Raw genomic sequence first — 16,429 nt, 5'->3', positions numbered from 1 at the left:
CTTTCAGAGAGGCCTTTCAAGGTCTGCAGGGGCTTCTCTAAGCTGTGAACCTTAGTGGTGTCCTATAATCCTCATGGAAACTCAGAGCTAAGCGACATTGCTCCCAGGGCCGGTGAGGCCTTGGAGCTCGGATAGGATGGCCTGGCAACGGGCCCAAGATCAGGCCGCCTCTGCTCAGACTCGGGGAAGCCTGTGTTTGAATCTAGGTCTTAGAAACTCAAAGTCGTGAGCTTCCGTTCCATCGCTTGGTGGGGAGCAGCACCCTATTTGTGTTTCCAGAAAGACAAAGAATTTACAAAGAACTGCCGCAACGCAATAAAAAGAAGACAATGATCTATTTAAAAAGTGGGTAAACGGGGCGCCCGGGGGGTGTAGTCAGCCGATTCTTGGTTGGTTGGACTCAGATCATGATCTCAGGGTCGTGGGAGCCCCGGCGGGGAGCCCAGCTCCTGCCCAGTCTGCTTGACTGTCCCCCTCTGGGGCACCTGCGGGGGCTCAGGGGGTTAAGCGTCTAACTTGGGCTCAGGTCCTGATCCTGCGGTCCTGAGCCCGAGTCCGGCTCCCTGCTCAGCGGAGAGTCTGCTTCTCCCTCTCCCTCGGCCTCTCCCCTCCGCTCTGTGCTGTCATTCTCTCTCTCAAATGAATAAAATCTTAAAAACAAACAAAATCCATGACGCTAAGGAAAAGAAGGCAGACACAAAAGGCCACAGACTCTGTGGTTCCCCTTACACGAAGAGTCCAGAACAAAGCTGTAGAGACAGAAAGCAGATTAGCGGCTGCGGGCGACGGGGATGGTTGTTAATGAGCACAAGGTTTCCTTCTGCGGAAATGTTCCAGAATCAGGTTGTGCCGGGTGAACCCTCATGTACTAAATACCCCCGAGCTGCACGCTCAGAGCAGGTGAGTTTATGGTGCGTCAATGAGACCTCAGTGAAGCTTTTTTTTTTTAAGTGAAGATTGTTTCCAAGACCGGCTGTGAGCACGCGTTCCCTCGGCCACCGCCTGCCCCGGGGCCGGGCGGGCGCACACGGAGGAGCCGCATCACCAGCGCCCGCGGCTCGGACGAGCGCGTCGGCCCCGCAGAGCGTTTCGATTTTTCAAGCTGAAAACCTGCCACGGCTTCGCCACGGGCGGGCGGCTGCAGGGGCCTCTTCGGGGTAAAGTGCCCCCAGCTCCGCCGAGGCCGGTCTCGGGGGTCCGCTCGCACCACCGTCCCCACCCGGACCTTCGCAGACGCCCCAGACCGCGAGCAAGCGGCTGCCCCGGGGTAACCACGCGCCCCGCCGCCGGGGTGGAGATGGGGGTGCGGCTTCCCCAGCGGCCTCCCGGCGCCCCGGTCCCTCCGCCGCGGCCGCAGCCTGGCCCCGCCGCGCCCTACCTGCCCGGGCCGCGCGCATCCACCTGCCGCCGCCTCGCCGAGCCCCGCGCCCGGGCCGCGCGCTCCGCCTCCTGGCGGCCTGCGGGGGCGGGGGGCGCCGGAAGGGAGGGGGTCGGCCGCGGCGCCGGGGAGCGCCCCGCTCCGTAGCCCGCACCCCCGGGCCGGCCGCCGCCGCGAGCGCGGGGAGGGGACGCGGCGGCCGGGCTGGTGGCGAAGCTGGGGCCGCGCGGCGGGGGCGCGACCGCGGGGGCCCCGGGCCTGCCCTCGCGGCGGCCGCTGGTCTCCGCCCCCACCCCTCCCCCCGCGCCCCGGGCGGAGGCGCCGACCCCGGCGGATCTGGGCCGGGCGGGAGGCGCCAGCCGGCGAGGGAGGGGCGCGCGGAGGGAGGCGGCCGCCGTCGGTCCCCGTCCGTCGCGGCGCCGTCCCGTGTCTCCCCGGCGAGGGTGGGCAGGGCTGTCCCGCTTCGGGGGGACGCGCAGGGACGCCCGCCGCCCCGCCGAGCCCGGCCCCGGGCCCCACCCCGCCGAGCTGCGCGCGGGCCGGCCGGGGACGCGGAGCAGCCGCGGGGAATGAGGCGGCCGCGGCCCCTGGCGCCCCCCCGCGTGTGCGCCGCGCCCCTCGCCCGCCTGCCCCGCGGGCCCCCCCCATGGCGGCCCGGTGGTTCAAGGAGTTCCCGCTGAACCTGAAGACGGCGTCCGAGCGCGCCCGGCCCGGTGGCGGCGGCGGCCGACTGCGCAAGAACTCGGAGGCGGGCGGCGCCGGGCCGGCCCCGGGCAAGGGCCGCAAGAACTCGGCGGCCGAGCTGGGGAGCGGCAGGGCCGGCGTCGGCGCCCCCAGGGACAGCCGGCCGCCCCGGGACAGCCTGCAGGGCCTGATCCAGGCCGCCGCGGGCAAGGGCCGCAAGAACTCGCGGGCCGCAGAGGACGAGCCGCAGCGGGGCGCGGCCAGGAGCGCGGGCTGCGGCACCTACATCAGCAGGCTCATCAAGGTGGACACGCAGGACAGGGGCGGCAGGGGCAGCGGCTCCAGCAGCAGCCCCAGCAGCTCTTCCTCCGCGTCCTCCTCCCCCGCCTCGCTGGGCCCCGACCTGGACAAGGGCAAGACCGGGAAGCAGCCGGACACGGTGAGCTTGCAGCCCCCGGGGCCCTGTCGGAGGGGGCGGGCGAGGGGCGAGCGGAGCGCACCTGCTCTGCGCGGGGCTTCTCCGTGGCGGGGAAGTGAGGGTGGGCCTCGCTCCGACATCTGGCGACAGTTAAGGGACCATTTCACGTCGTTACATTTGTTGTTGGTTTTCTTTTCTTTTCTTTTTTTTTTTTTTTCCTTTTCATCTTGGAAAATCCTCACTCTGAGTGCGGGGGACTTTTCAGAAATGTATTTAATTTTGTTTAATGCATTTAATTTTGTTAGCCCTTTAGAAGAGTGAGTGGGACGTACCTGCGCTGTGAAACTTGACCTCCTTATGAATGCGGTTCATTTTGATTTGAAATCCAGGGGGATTGCGAAGCCAGATCTGTGTATACGTTTATGCTTCTTGAGCAGAAGGGAAGCATGGATTTCAGAGCCCTGGGGACTAGGTGGAGGGCACACACCTGGCCCCTCCCCTGCTCGCGTGGGAGTCGAGGCATGGTTGCCCCCGCCGGTGCCCCCTCGCGGAGCTACCAGCAGCTCGTGGCCCCTCCGTGAACGTCTGCTGGGCAGCAGCTCAAGGAGAAGCCGTGCGGGGCTCCATGGGCTGCCGTGGGTATGGAATGGGACACAGAAGTGCCCTGAAGGAAATCACAGAGCCGGAGAGAAGGTGATCCCTGCCTCTTACGCCCCAGAGGTTTTCTGGGTTTTCTCAAGGCACTTGAGAAAAGGAGCATGACTCTGGGAGGAGACCCACTCCATCCTTGGAGAGATGAGCTGGGTTTTGTTTGCTTGGTTTCTTTTTTCTAAGATTTTATTTACTCATTTGAGAGAGAGAGACGTCACGGGTCCGGTGGAGGGGCAGGAGGCAGGGAGAAGCCCAGAGCCCGATGCAGGTCCTGGAACCGTGACCAGACCCAAAAGCAAACGCTCAATGACCGAGCCCCCAGGCGACCCTGAGTGCTTGTTTTTTAAACTCACTCTTCTGGGTGAAAAAGGGGAGAGAAGAGCTCCGACGGAGTTCCCAGGCCATCCCTGCCTGTCGTGGGAATTCCGACTTGCTCTTGCTCCCGCCCCCACACACCGACTCCCTGCGTGCCGTGGGGAGCCCGCAGCACCCGCCGTGTGTGTCTGCAGGGGGCCCTTCTGCTCGTCCCCCTCGTCCTGCGCACCCGTCCTGACAGCACGCCTGTGCCACACTGGCCAAGGGGCAGGGGGACGAGCAACGACCCAGCTCGCTCAGATCCTTGCCAGTGGTCTCCCTGACTGATCAGACAGGTTCCTGTCTGTCCTGGGAGTGCGGCTCCCGAGGGGGGCGGGGGGGGCAGTGAGATCGGAGCTGGGGGCGCTCCGCACAGGCTGCCGGGCACAGGCTGCCGGCATCGCTTGTGGAGGTCCGCCCTTCCTCGGGCTGTCTCCTCCCGGGCAGGCTGCCATCCCCCCGTGTCTCTCTGTTCGTTTTTTTCCTGCCGGCGCTGCCAATGCTTCTCTCCTTCTCCGGAAACTCTCTGGAGACCGGAGCCGGACCGGGCGCGTCCTCCCTGGAGTCTGGTTCACCTTTCTTTGCTCGTTGGCTTTACCCCGTCTCCCTCTTCAGCTGGAGTAAAGAGCGTATATTGTGGGGCACACTGCTGTCGGGCGAGTGTGTGCTTTCTGTCCCCATGCAGTCCCCACAAAACTGTCGCCCCCGAGAAGAGCCTGTCGGGCTCAGCCGCGGGGCCTCCGCCGTCACCCAGCAGCCGCAGAGCAGAAGCGACCACACGCACCACCGCGCGGGCCCCTTTCTCTTCTTGAAGACTCGATGCTTTCTGCCGTGGATACCGACCAGAACTCTGACTATAGCCTGGGAGTTCCAGAACCCAGAACCCCCAGTCCTGTCTGGGGCTCTCCCTTAGACTATCCCTTAGACTTCTTCTGAGGCCCTTCCCTCCGAGGGGGTTGCAGATCCCGGAGGACCAGACGCAGCCTTGGTCTTCCGGTGACCCCCTCACAGGGTCTCAGCAGCGCCGATGGACGCTCGGTGTCCCGGGGGGACCGACTGACTTAGGTCCGTGCGGCCCACCAGGTTGGCCTTAGAAAGATCAACATCCCAGGCACGGGGGTGGAGCGTTGGTCTCCTTCTGCTCTGCAGTGCTCGCCACCCTCCACGGCCCACCACCCGTCCTGCCACAGGGCCCCCTGCACCCCGAACGCACCACCGCTCGGTGCTGGGGGTGGGCAAGGGTGTGGGTGAACGGTTGCCAGTCGGTTACATCGCCAAGACAAATCAGAAGTTTGTCCCCCATAACGTGGACAGTGATGTGAGCCCGAACGTACGCGCCACAACTGGGGGAACCGCGGCTTCGGTCTGAGATGGTCGGTGGCCGTTCTGACCCCGTGGCCATCCGGGTGTGCTCACCCTGGCCGCTCCCCTCTCTGGTTCTTTCAAGGTCATCATTTTAGAAGACTATGCTGACCCTTACGACGCCAAAAGGACGAAAGGCCAAAGGGACGCAGAGAGGGCAGGAGAGAATGACGGCTACATGGAACCCTACGATGCGCAGCAAATGATAACAGGTGTGCAGGGGGGGGGGGCGGGCGGGGGTGAGGGGGCGGAGCCTCACGCGCAGGCAGGAGCCGTCCTGACCCACGCCTGTGCGGGAAAGAAATGATGGGCTGAATCAGGCAATACTGACTGAAAGAAACAAATCAGACCCAAAGCAGGATCAGAATACCCAATGAACTTCCCTTCTGGTTCTGTATCCTTCGGTGTGAGAATTTGCAGGGTCTTCAATGTTTTCCTAATTCTGTGCGAAATGATGCTTGTGAATTTGCAGACGTGACCTTCAGGGTGGAGACTGGTCATGTGCATTTCTCAGCTGCTTTGAAAGCTTTGGCTTTAGTAAGGGGAGTCGTGAATCTCTAGCCGGGGGCTTCACGTGGTCAGCAGGTGCGCCCATGACGAGAGCCTCTGTGTTACCGTGCGAGGAGCTCTACGGTACCAGAGCAAACAGGAATGGCTGCCCTGGTCCGAGCCAGCCCGCGCCCCGCACACCGCCTAGAACCAAAGTCCGCAGATGCTGGGACTTTTCAAGCTGGAACAGTTCTAACACGAGCAAAGCTCTCGCTCTATGGTTTTTAGTGTCCAGCTTTCCCCTTTTATTCATAATTCTCTTAAGTTTGTATAAACGATACTTAAAAATATCATGAAATAAGTTACTTAGATTTATTTGGGAAACTTAGAGAAATTTATTCACCCAATTTTTTAAAATTTTTACTCCATAATGAAAAAATGTGTTTCTGAGCATTGACGCCACGGCACCCTTGTCTGAGCGTTCCGTGCCTGGGGAGGGACTCGTTGGCCACACCTTCTAGACTCTCCCCTGTTTGGGAACAGATTGAAAAGCTGTCAGGCACAGGCCCCGCGGGCTTGGTCTCAGAGGAGGCGAGCACAGGGGACTCAGCATCCTGGAAGGGTCAGGACAGGCTTCAGAATGAACATGAGCTACGGCAGGAAAGGGGCGCCGTGTCCTGCTTCCCTGCGCACAGAGATAAGGCAGGGGAGGGTGTACCCTGGCCAGGCTGTGACCCTGAAGGTCACTGGACTGTGACCTCTAACGAAATCTGTGAATGAAAGGAAGTGAAAATGAACTTAGTCAGAATTTTAAAAAATATCAGAGGCTTGTAAGGAATAGGGGGAAAGATTTACTTTTACCTAAAGTTGAGGAAAAAGATATTCTTTAAAAAAAAAGATAATTTTGACTTATCTTTATCTTTCTTTTGTCCTTTAGTTTTTATTCTTCTCTTTCTTATTAACCAGAATAAGTAATTTATCTACACTGTCCCAGCTGTTTATTCGTGGGGCCTCACTGATAATAGGGGGAAATGCTGGGGCGCCTGGGTGGCTCAGTGGGTTAAAGCCTCTGCGTTCGGCTCAGGTCATGATCCCAGGGTCCTGGGATCGAGCCCTGCATCTGGCTCTCTGCTCCACAGGGAGCCTGCTTCCTCCTCTCTCTCTGCCTGCCTCTCTGCCTGCTTGTGATCCCTCTCTGTCAACTAAATAAAATGTTAAAAAAAAAAAATAGAGGGAAATGCTCTGCTTTCCCCCCCAGAAACTCCTCACAAGACTGTGGGCTCATGGACTCCAGTCCTCTCCTCTTGGTACAAAATCACAGAGACCCGGACTTGTCTGTGCTCATAGACTTTTTAAGAAACAACAGAAAGTAGACCCAGGATCTCCCCCCTTCAGATTGGATGGACCCCTTTGAAATGATGGGTGCAAAGGCACTTTATTGAGTAAGGCGTCTTTCCACGCAGACCCGCAAAGAGGGTTGTATTGAAAAATCAGAATTGTCCAACATGAAATAAACGCAATGATAGTAATAGTGTTTGATATTTGAGGGTTTATTAAGTGTAAACCTCTGTTTACAGTTTATGTGAATCCATTTGTTTAGGAATATAAGATTAATTCAGTTGGAGATTAAATTCAAATTTATTAAACTTTTTTTTTTTAAAGATTTTATTTATTTATTTGACAGAGAGAGATCACAAGTAGACAGAGAGGCAGGCAGAGAGGGAGAGAGAGGGAAGCAGGCTCGCTGCTGAGCAGAGAGCCCGACGTGGGACTCGATCCCAGGACCCTGAGATCATGACCTGAGCCGAATGCAGCAGCTTAACCCACTGAGCCACCCAGGCGCCCCTCAAATTTATTAAACTTTTAAAAAATTGATAGCTTATTTTGTCTTAAGAAAATCCACGAATTTTAAAGTCTCTTAAAACCTCTATCAAAAAGCACCTTCTTGATCGGTGCAGAGTACACCCCCAATTCTCCCCGTAGCCCGCAGCTGGACAGAATAACAGGAAGTGAGTTGATCGGAAGCTGGAAATAAAAGATTTGCTACTGGGGTTTTGTTTTGTTTTTGTTTTTTTTTAAACCTTCTACATTTTTTGTTCAGTTGGCTCCTTGCATGCTTGGTGGTCATGTCCCACTTCAGAAATGTTTGTTTCTGGAAAATGTTAGGGATTTTTCTTTATTTTCTGCATTTTTCAGGAGCTGGTGAGGCGCTAGGGAACCCTGGGCCATGTCCGGCCTCGCTGGCCCCCGCAGGTGGGGTGGCCCCGCTGACGGAACGCCGCTGGCGATGTTGTTTTCCACCGTCCAGCAGACGCTCCTCCGGCGTTCACTCACCGGGTGCCAGGCCCTGTGCTGGGCTCCGGCATCCGGGAAACCAGACCCACCTGACCCGTGTCCTCATGGACTGACATGAGGACCGACATGCCTCTTACAACCCAAGAGGCAAACAGACCTAACACCAAGAGACCAGAAAATAGGTCCTTGGAAAGTGCAGTGAGTGCCGTGAAGTCAGGATCAGAACAGAGGAAGAAACGGGAAAGGCACTACTTCCTCCCCGATGGCCCACTCACTGGAGGGATCCCTCCGAAACTTTCCTCCTACCCTTGAAAGCTAGGACTTGCTAAGTTTATAAATAAATTCTCCCTTAGATTTACCCAAAGGATCGTTCACGGGAGGACAGGGTTATGGATACAGGCGGTATTACCATAAACCTCTCTGCTAAACTAGCAGGAACATTTTAGTGGAATCATTAGCAGAAAGTGGACCTAATGGGGCGTCTGGAGCTCCACGGGAAGGGTCTTCGGCGGCTCCGAGACCACGTCATTTGGTGGGAGACCGTTTTCCAAGGCTGGCACCCTGTAAGTCGGCGCCAGGCTCCCCGGTCCCCTGCCTGAGCCCCGTGGCCCCCTGCGGGGGTGTTAGAAGCGCCAGCCTGCAGCAAGGGTGTCCAAGTCCGGAACGGCTCCAAGCTGTGTCCGCGTGGACTGCAGAGATGCTGGGTCCTTCCGCATCCGCTTTTACTGGTCCATATCCTGTCTCGGGGGTGGGGGGGTTCAGTTTTATTTTTGGCTGCAGATGGTTTTGTTGGCTTGTTCAAATAGATCCAAAGGAGGGGCGCCTGGGTGGCTCAGTGGATTAAGCCGCTGTCTTCGGCTCAGGTCATGATCCCAGGGTCCTGGGATCGAGCCCCGCATCAGGCTCTCTGCTCCGTGGGGAGCCTGCTTCCTCCTCTCTCTCTGCCTGCCTCTCTGCCTACTTGTGACCTCTCTCTCTGTCAAATAAATAAATAAAATCTTTAAAAAAAAAAATAGATCCAAAGGAGAACCTCAGTGTTGGGACGCCCATGTAAAAAAACCATTATGGAAAAAAATACAGATTTCTGACTTATGTAATCAGTCTTTACTTTCTGGTAAAACTTAGATTTCAGGGCTCCTGAGTTACATCTGCTTTTGTTCAGATATTTAGATTTATTCAATAAGAAAATACTCAAGTCATTTCACTTACTTTTTAGAGGGCAGGGGAGGCGGCAGCAGGGGGAGAGAGTCTCAAGCAGACCCCCCGAGCGTGGAGCCTGACACAGGGCTCGATCTCACGACCCTGAGATCACCTGAGCCAAGACCACGACAGGAGCCAGGAATCAGGAGCTGGATGCTTAGCCACCCAGGCACCCCATTCGTCATTTTAAATCAAAAGCGAGAGTAGGAATAAAAGATGTGACTGGGAACAGCCCTTTTCTGCTTCTGACGGAGAAGCAGCCTCCGAGTGCACCGATGGTTTACCAGCACGGTGACCAACGCTCCACGTGGAGCGTCAGGGCCTCCAACGGCCCCCACTGTGCCGGCCTCTGTTTAGTCACCTGTGAAGATGGGATCACGCGTGTCCCATGCCTGACTCTGGTGTAACATGCCTAGTGCACGCGTGTCCCGTGCATTCAGCCATTGTGCGGACGCTGCGGGGGCCTTGTGTCTTCCAAGAGAATGCGGACGAGGGAGAGGACCCGTATCTGCCGACGACAGCGGCTTAGTGAGGGACCGGCTCCGTCCTGCGCGGGCTCCGGTGGCGGGCGGGTGGCGTTTGTCTTCACTCTGTTGTCCCCGCGGTAAATGGCCTCTGTCGGCAGGGCCGGGGCGTAGCTTCCTCTCCTCCTCGGCCGTTTCCTCCCCGGGCCAGCCCTGCACGTCCCAGGCGGCTCTCCCCCAGCGAGGCCGGCTCCGGGCTCCCGGTTGTTCCTGCGTCCACAGCAACCCAGGTGGGGGGCGGGGGGGGGCGGGGGGCCACGCAAGCCCTGGTTTCCCCCGACGACACATTGTTGAGAGGGGCTACCCGAGGCCGGCTGCCTGCCCGCTCCCCGGGCCTCCCCGACCCAGTCCCGGGGCGGGGGGCAGGGGCAGGCCCTTGCCGCCCGCGAATACGCGTGGTAAGGACTCCGGACCCTCATCATCATACTTATTACAACACAGACCTGGAACTTTCCTTGTGAGTAGGACTCCTGCGTCTTAAGGTTGGAATCGACCCTTGGTTTCAGTCAGCCGGGACGGAGTGGAGGGCAGGACCATGGGAAAACCGACCCCTGCCTGCATCAGGCCATCCAAACTGAGGGCAAACGGAGGTTTTGATCAGAAACTTAGAGTTTCTAAGTTCACCCTCTGAAGTCCTCTGTGTCCCCTCTTTCCTTTCTCTTAGCTCTACAGAGATGCTCTCATTAAGTTGCAGCCCTGCTTTCCCGAACCAGGAGCAGGTTGTGTTTCTCGTTCCCCTAACTCCGTCTAGGAGTTAGGAGGAAAGGAGGAGGAGGGTGTGGACGGACGGGCAGCCCCGCAGGACCTCACACGGCCCCAGGCACCAGCCTGGCCCCGGGGCAGGACCTCCCACCCTTCGATGTGGGGGTTCAGACCCAGGGAGAACCCCTGTTCTTGCCCCGGAGCTAGCAATGACGGGAAGGCTGTGGAGGCAGGAGGAGCTCAGACGGGGGCCCTGGGGACTAAGGAGTGTGCAAGGGCTGCTCAGGCTTCACGTCCCGTGAGAATCCCGTGCCCCAGACCGGCTAGCTCGGCCCCTGGCGCCGGGACCCGGCAGTGGGCGCCTCTGACACCGCTGACCCAGGGTGCGGGGCTGCGTATGGTCCAGGCCCCGTGCGGTCTCTCTTGTGTGTCCTGAGTTTCCCACTCTCCCTTGAGTGTTCTGCCGCTGCCCCTCCTGGTGACAGACGTCAGCAGCTCTGCCCCCGAGTGTCACTGCTGCGCGTTACTGTGCCCTTCCGGCCCCCACCTGCTCCCCGGCCCCCATCCGCCCGCCCAGAGCTCAAGCAGCGCCTTTGACCCTCTCCTTTTCTCTTGGTCACTCTCATTTCCACCCTAACCCTTCACTGATCTGTGAGTGGCTCCGTGGTGCCCCTGCGACCTTCGTCTCTCTGAGCCTACATCCCCACTGCCGGGGGGGCTCCTCCCCTCCCTCTTCCTTAGCACGACGGCGTGTCCTCCCCAGGTACGATGTGACAGTCCCACCGTGCTGGAGGGACAGACACAGCAGCAGTCAAGGTGTGCGCCCAGAGAAGGGCAGGCCCAGAGCCGTGGGCACGTGTGGCCACGAAAGGGGGGGTGGGCCGGAGAGCCGAGGAGCCCAGGACGAGACTTCCACGGGCGTCCCCGGGACACAGGGCAGGACAGCGTGAACGGAGGATGTCCGCAGTCCCACCTGCCTGGAGTCGGGAAGTGGATTTTGGGGGGGTGGGACAGGCTGGTGTGGAGACAAGAAGTTGGAGGAGAGAGGTGGCCTGGGCATGGCGGGCGTCCCAGGCCGTGTGGAGACTGTGGGGGGCTCGCAGGCTTGGGTGGTGCCCTGAGATGCTTGTGCTCGAAGGGTTCTTGACTGTGTCCAGGGGCTTGAGGGCTTCCTGGAGGGTCTCTAGAAGGGCCACAGCAAGGGCAGGCGTCCCCCGCCAAGGCCTCTGGTGGGTCCCAGGCTGCTGGCTCCTTCCCACTGTGGCTGCCTAGCTGCTGGGTGCCGTCTGGCCCTGTGACTCCCGGGGAGGCTGCGGTGGGTGGGACCCGCTAGCCCAGCCGCATCGCACGCCCACGGGGGTGGCCTGTGTGCCCACGCTCCAGCCCCCACCCCCACCCCTCCTGGCCTCTGACCTTCGAACTCCCCTCTCACTCCCCCTTATGGGAACAGGCCCTCCGTGGTCCCCAGTGCGCATCTGCACGCACGCAGCTTCCTACCCTGGACGTGACCTTCTGTGTCGGGGGACCCCATCTCCCACTTCTCTTCCACTTGGAGTCCGGCCTCAGGAGCCCGGCTCCCTGCCCCTGCGCCCAGGCCCTGCCACGGCCAGGTGAGGACAGTGTCCTTCACCCTCTGCCTCTGCCTTCCCTTCTGTAACTCAGGGGAGGAGCGGCACTGCCCCGCAGGAGGGCTCTGGGGCCGCAGCCGGTGCCGCAGTCGCTGGCCAGCAGGGTCAGCTGTGACTGTGTCTGGCCTCCTCTGTCTGGAAATGCCTGGAAGTCCCGAACTCTGTCCAGCGGACGTAATTCCCTCCGTGCGTGCGGCCGGCACTAGGAACAGAGTGAGCGGTCCGTCGGCGGCCGTGCACGTCCTGGGGTCTGAGCCTTCACCAACGTGTAGAAACGTGGCAGGTGAAAACCACGCCACCTGGCGGGGGGGAGCTGGTGCCCGTGGCCTCGTGGCTTCCCACAGACTGTGGAACGGGTCTTCAGGGACTCCCCGCTCGTCGGGCTTGCGGGACAAGTGGCTTCCCTGCAGCACCCGTGCAGCCGGCCAGAGGCCCTGGCGGTCCAGGAGGGGCGTCTGGGGTCCACTGCGCTCCAGCTTCTGTCCGCGCGCGTCTTCCAGAAATCCGGCGCCGAGGCTCCAAGGATCCCCTGGTGAAAGCCCTTCAGCTGCTCGAAGGTCCCTGCGAGTTGGGCGAGAACAGCACGAAAGCGGAGACGGTGACCAAGAGACGGAGCTCCAAGGAGCTGGTGGGGAAGCCCCCGCAGCTGTACGACACGCCCTACGAGCCCCCCGACGGGGCCCCCGAGCGGAGGGCGCGGCTGCCCGCGGAGGACGAGCGGCCGGCCGCGGAGTACGAGCAGCCGTGGGAGTGGAAGAAGGAGCAGATCGCGCGGGCACTGTCAGGTGAGGGCCCGGCCGGGGCTCCCAGGGACCCCTGTGTGTGGGGTCCCCGGCTGAGGCCCTAACACGGCACCACAGGAGAATCCCGGTCTGGCCGCGGCCTCGCTGCGCAGCCACTCAGGCTGCCGGGCTCCTAGTCCCGCCTGTGGAAGGCCCTGCCAGTCCGCCGGTGGCTCCGGGCCGGCGCCTGGCAGACCGGGGTGCCCGGGAGGCCGGGGGAGGGGGAGCCAGCGGGCGGTTCTGCCGATCACCCTCTCCCAGGAATCCGCCCTTTTAATGCGCGGAGGGACTCGGGGGCGGGAGATGGGACAGGCGTCCCACACCTAGTCTGTCGCCTGGCTGAGCCCAAACCTCCTCTTCCTTTGAATTAAAGACGTCGGGGGTCTCTCCCCCACCAGTAAAGCCAGGTTGGCGAGGGGCAGTGCCGGCCAGGTCAGGGCTGGGCGGACAGGGTGAGGTGCGTGACCGCAAACCCCCGGCCGTTCGGGGGCGGCTCTGGAACATCTGTGTTTGTCCAGCCCGGGTGCCGCCTACCGCCCAGGAGTTTCTGTCTCCAGGCGCACTTCTCTGTTTTATCATTTCCTCGTGGAAGCGGTGTATTTGGTTTCATAGAATGATACCCTCTTGCTTCGTTTATTCTAAATACACTGAAACTCCCAGTTTTCAGAAGTCACGGTAGACGTGCCCGTTCGGACACTGCTGGGCACAGAGGAGCGTCTCCCAGGAGAGCGGCCGGCGGGGACCCTTGCCGTGCTGCCCGCCGTCCGGGGTCGGGCAGGCACCCTGACGGTCGTGAAGCCAGTGGGGAGGGGGGTGTCTGAGGCCCGCACAGTTGGCCCCGTGGGCTCTGTGCCCGACGAGCCTTCTTTCCAGTTCAGTTTGAAGGCTCGGACCGGCCGGCCGTCAAGGAGGACCCGGCGAAGCACCACCAGCGGCAGAGGAGCTGGACCCAGAAGGCCCTGAAGCCGGCCGGCCCCGAGCACGGCGAGGGCGAGAAGGTGGCCCCGGGCCTGCCGCTGGGGAAGCAGCCGTGAGTCCCGTCCGCGTCCTCGCTCCACAGTGACTAGGAGCCTCTTGATGGGGGAGCGGGGCGGGCGTTCACCCATTTTACGGATTCTCTCTGTTCACGAGTTCTCGTCCGGGTGGGGCTTATTAACGAAAACCCCTGTTCGAAGCCCCTTGCGTTTGTGCAGAAGAGAAAGCTGCGGCCCACGAGCCTGACTTTACAGTCTCCTGCCCCGACTGCAACGTTTCAAGGACCCTAGTCCTGTTAACGGCCGCTTGTAGGACTGACAGATTCAGTGATGCAGATCACCCGCATCTGTCCCCGTCTCTCCTGAGCATGAGGCAGGGTCTGGATCAGGCCACTGACCTTCCCAGAGAAGTGCGTTAAACAGAACCATCCAGGGGCGCCTGGGCGGCTCAGTGGGCTCAAGCCTCTGCCTTTGGCTCAGGTCATGATCCCAGGGTCCCGGGATGGAGCCCCGCATCGGGCTCTGTGCTCAGTGGGGAGCCTGCTTCCTCCTCTCTCTCTGCCTGCCTCTCTGCCTACTTGTGATCTGTCAAATAGATAAATAAAATCTTTAAAAAAAGAACTGTCCACGGTGCGAGGCCCCAGCTGGGTCTGTGTTTTGACGTGGGCCCCCTCCCCCCACAGTTGGTATCACGGCGCCATCACCCGCGCAGAGGCCGAGAGCCGACTCCAGCCCTGCAAAGAAGCTGCTTATCTGGTCCGAAATAGCGAGTCGGGGAACAGCAAATACTCCATCGCCCTGAAGTGAGTACCGGAGCCCGTGGGCTCTCCTCATGGGGTGGAGGATGGGTCCAAAAAGAGCTGATCTCAGGGTGGCCCATGGGGTCCGTACTGCCGGAAAGTAGGGTGCTTTCGCGCAGACCACAGGATGTGAGAGGCTGGGATCCGAATGCAGGGCCAGTCCTGGTAGACGCCCCGGCCTCCGGTGACGCAGAGGGCCTCTCTCCTCCCGCGTGACTCAGTGCGTGCCGCCCGTGACCTGACCTAGCCCAGGCCCTCCGTGAGGCCCAGCACAGACATAATCCCGGACAAAAGGGAGAATTTCCAGCGGGACAATTTGGTGACTCTCTTGTTCCCTGGTGTTGGGACTTCAGTAAGTCCGCTCCGTTGATGTCAAAACGCCACCACACCTTGGACACCAGCTTCTCCTGGGGACGGAGGAGACACTGACTCGCTGTTCCTCCCCCTCCTGATGGTGCCAGAACATTCGTTTTGCCCGGTGGGCCTGGCGGGGCTTGTATCATGGAAATTCTCGCCGCTCCGCAGGCTCCGGGGAGCCGTGATGGAGGGTCATTGTCAGGCCCAGGCAGCGTTTCCTTCCTGAGGAAGCCGGGCCCCAGCAGCTGAAACAATCAGACTGGAGGGGGGGATAGGCTGGGGGTGTCCGGGCAACGTGGCTCGGAAGGCCGGGCCGGCCACCAGACGCTCGGTGCCGGAACAGCCGGCCGCTGAGATCCCGGCCTGCGGCCGGCTGTCGCTAGCCACAGCGGGAGCAGGTTTCTCGGCTTGGGGGGCGGGGCGGGAGGAAGGAGGAAACCAGGGGTATTATTATTATTATTAATATATTCTTTGGGGAGGAAAGAAAAGGAAACTTTACATACGTCCTTGTCCCGTGATGAGGGGGGAGTTTAAACCGCACCCCAGTGCTCTCATCCATGGCGTAAGCACGAGTTGGTGATCTAGGAGACAGGAGATGGGAAATTGGGCTTTTTCTTTTCTTTCCTTTTTTTTTTTTGTTTTTTTTTTGTTCTTTCGTCCAGGACCTGATGACTTGTGTGTTTTAGGGACAAACACCCCAAGGAGACCCACACTGAGCCAAGGGCCTCGGGGCCTCTGAGAGCCCCTGGAGAGCTGAGTTTGGAGCAGTTCCGGGGCGGGCGGGGACCCCTGCTCGCTCACTCCTGTGTCCTCCATCCTGTTCTGTTTCAGGACTAGTCAAGGGTGCGTCCACATCATTGTGGCCCAGACCAAAGACAACAAGTACACGCTGGATCAGACGAGCGCCGTCTTCGACAGCATCCCCGAGGTGGTGCACTATTACTCCAACGAGAAGCTGCCCTTCAAGGGGGCGGAACACATGACCTTGCTCTACCCCGTGCACAGCAAGGGGCACTAAGGTCCGGCCAGCAAGAGCCCTGGCCAGGCCCCTCCTCCTGAGGAGGGCATCAGCCCCAACGAGCACCGGGGGACAGGGCTGGACTTCCCCACGGGGATCGGTGGGCAGTGGGAGTCTCCACCCAGAAGGCGAAAATCTGGCCTGACAGCCGTTCAACACTTGGTCACTGACCTGTTGCTTTTCTACAATAAGAAATCGCAATTCACCCGCTGCCTCTGCTCTCTGGAGTAGGTGTTCTGTTTGCGGGGGGACTTTCAGGAAAGGGAAGTCAGGAGTCCAGGAATACTAAGGTTTTCCAAAAATGCACTAGGTGTTCCCTGGAACACCTAGGCGCTAAGCAAACCCACAAAAAATGCAGCTGGCTTCATGCGGGGCAATAAAAACTTGATCACGTGGACCAGAAGAGTGTGCGCCACGGACCCCTTCCTGGGGACAAGGATGAATAGTGGAAAACGCGCATATGGAGGACTCGGGGAAGCCATCCTGGTTCAGCTCCGGAGGCCACGAAAATTCACAGCTCCGACGAGAGTAGTTGGTGGTCAGCCTTCGGAGAAAGTTTTGTTTTCTCCATCTCTGGGGACTTTTCCATCATCTTTACTATATACATAAACAGGAAGGAAGCTGCCCCCCGTTTAAGAATCAGCAACAGAAATTAAACATCGGCATCATTATAATTCTGAATTAGAGAATAAAATAATGATTTCATTTCTGATTTTTTAAAAAATCTGAAAAATGTGCAAAGCTCAGCAGCCATTTCCTTACAGGACAATCGTTCGGAACTTCGGACGTCTTCGGGGTTCACCTTCCGGCATT

The 16,429-nt window shown here is 59.7% G+C and overlaps 1 protein-coding gene across 1 annotated transcript; it reads left to right on the top strand.

Annotated features, from left to right (window-relative positions):
• The first annotated feature begins 1,585 nt into the window (after positions 1 to 1,585).
• SHE (Src homology 2 domain containing E) lies at positions 1,586 to 16,029 on the top strand. Its single transcript, XM_045982247.1, has 6 exons — positions 1,586 to 2,501; positions 4,933 to 5,059; positions 12,186 to 12,470; positions 13,341 to 13,497; positions 14,125 to 14,244; positions 15,430 to 16,029. The coding sequence occupies exons 1-6, from the start codon at positions 2,025 to 2,027 to the stop codon at positions 15,614 to 15,616; spliced, it is 1,353 nt and encodes a 450-aa protein (XP_045838203.1). The 5' UTR covers positions 1,586 to 2,024; the 3' UTR covers positions 15,617 to 16,029.
• Positions 16,030 to 16,429: the final 400 nt, after the last annotated feature.

This window comes from Meles meles, chromosome 17 (genome assembly GCF_922984935.1).
Source record: "Meles meles chromosome 17, mMelMel3.1 paternal haplotype, whole genome shotgun sequence".
Classification (NCBI taxonomy): Eukaryota; Metazoa; Chordata; class Mammalia; order Carnivora; family Mustelidae; genus Meles; species Meles meles.
The sequence above is the reverse complement of the archived record's forward strand: the minus strand, read 5'-3'. Positions and strand labels throughout refer to the sequence as shown.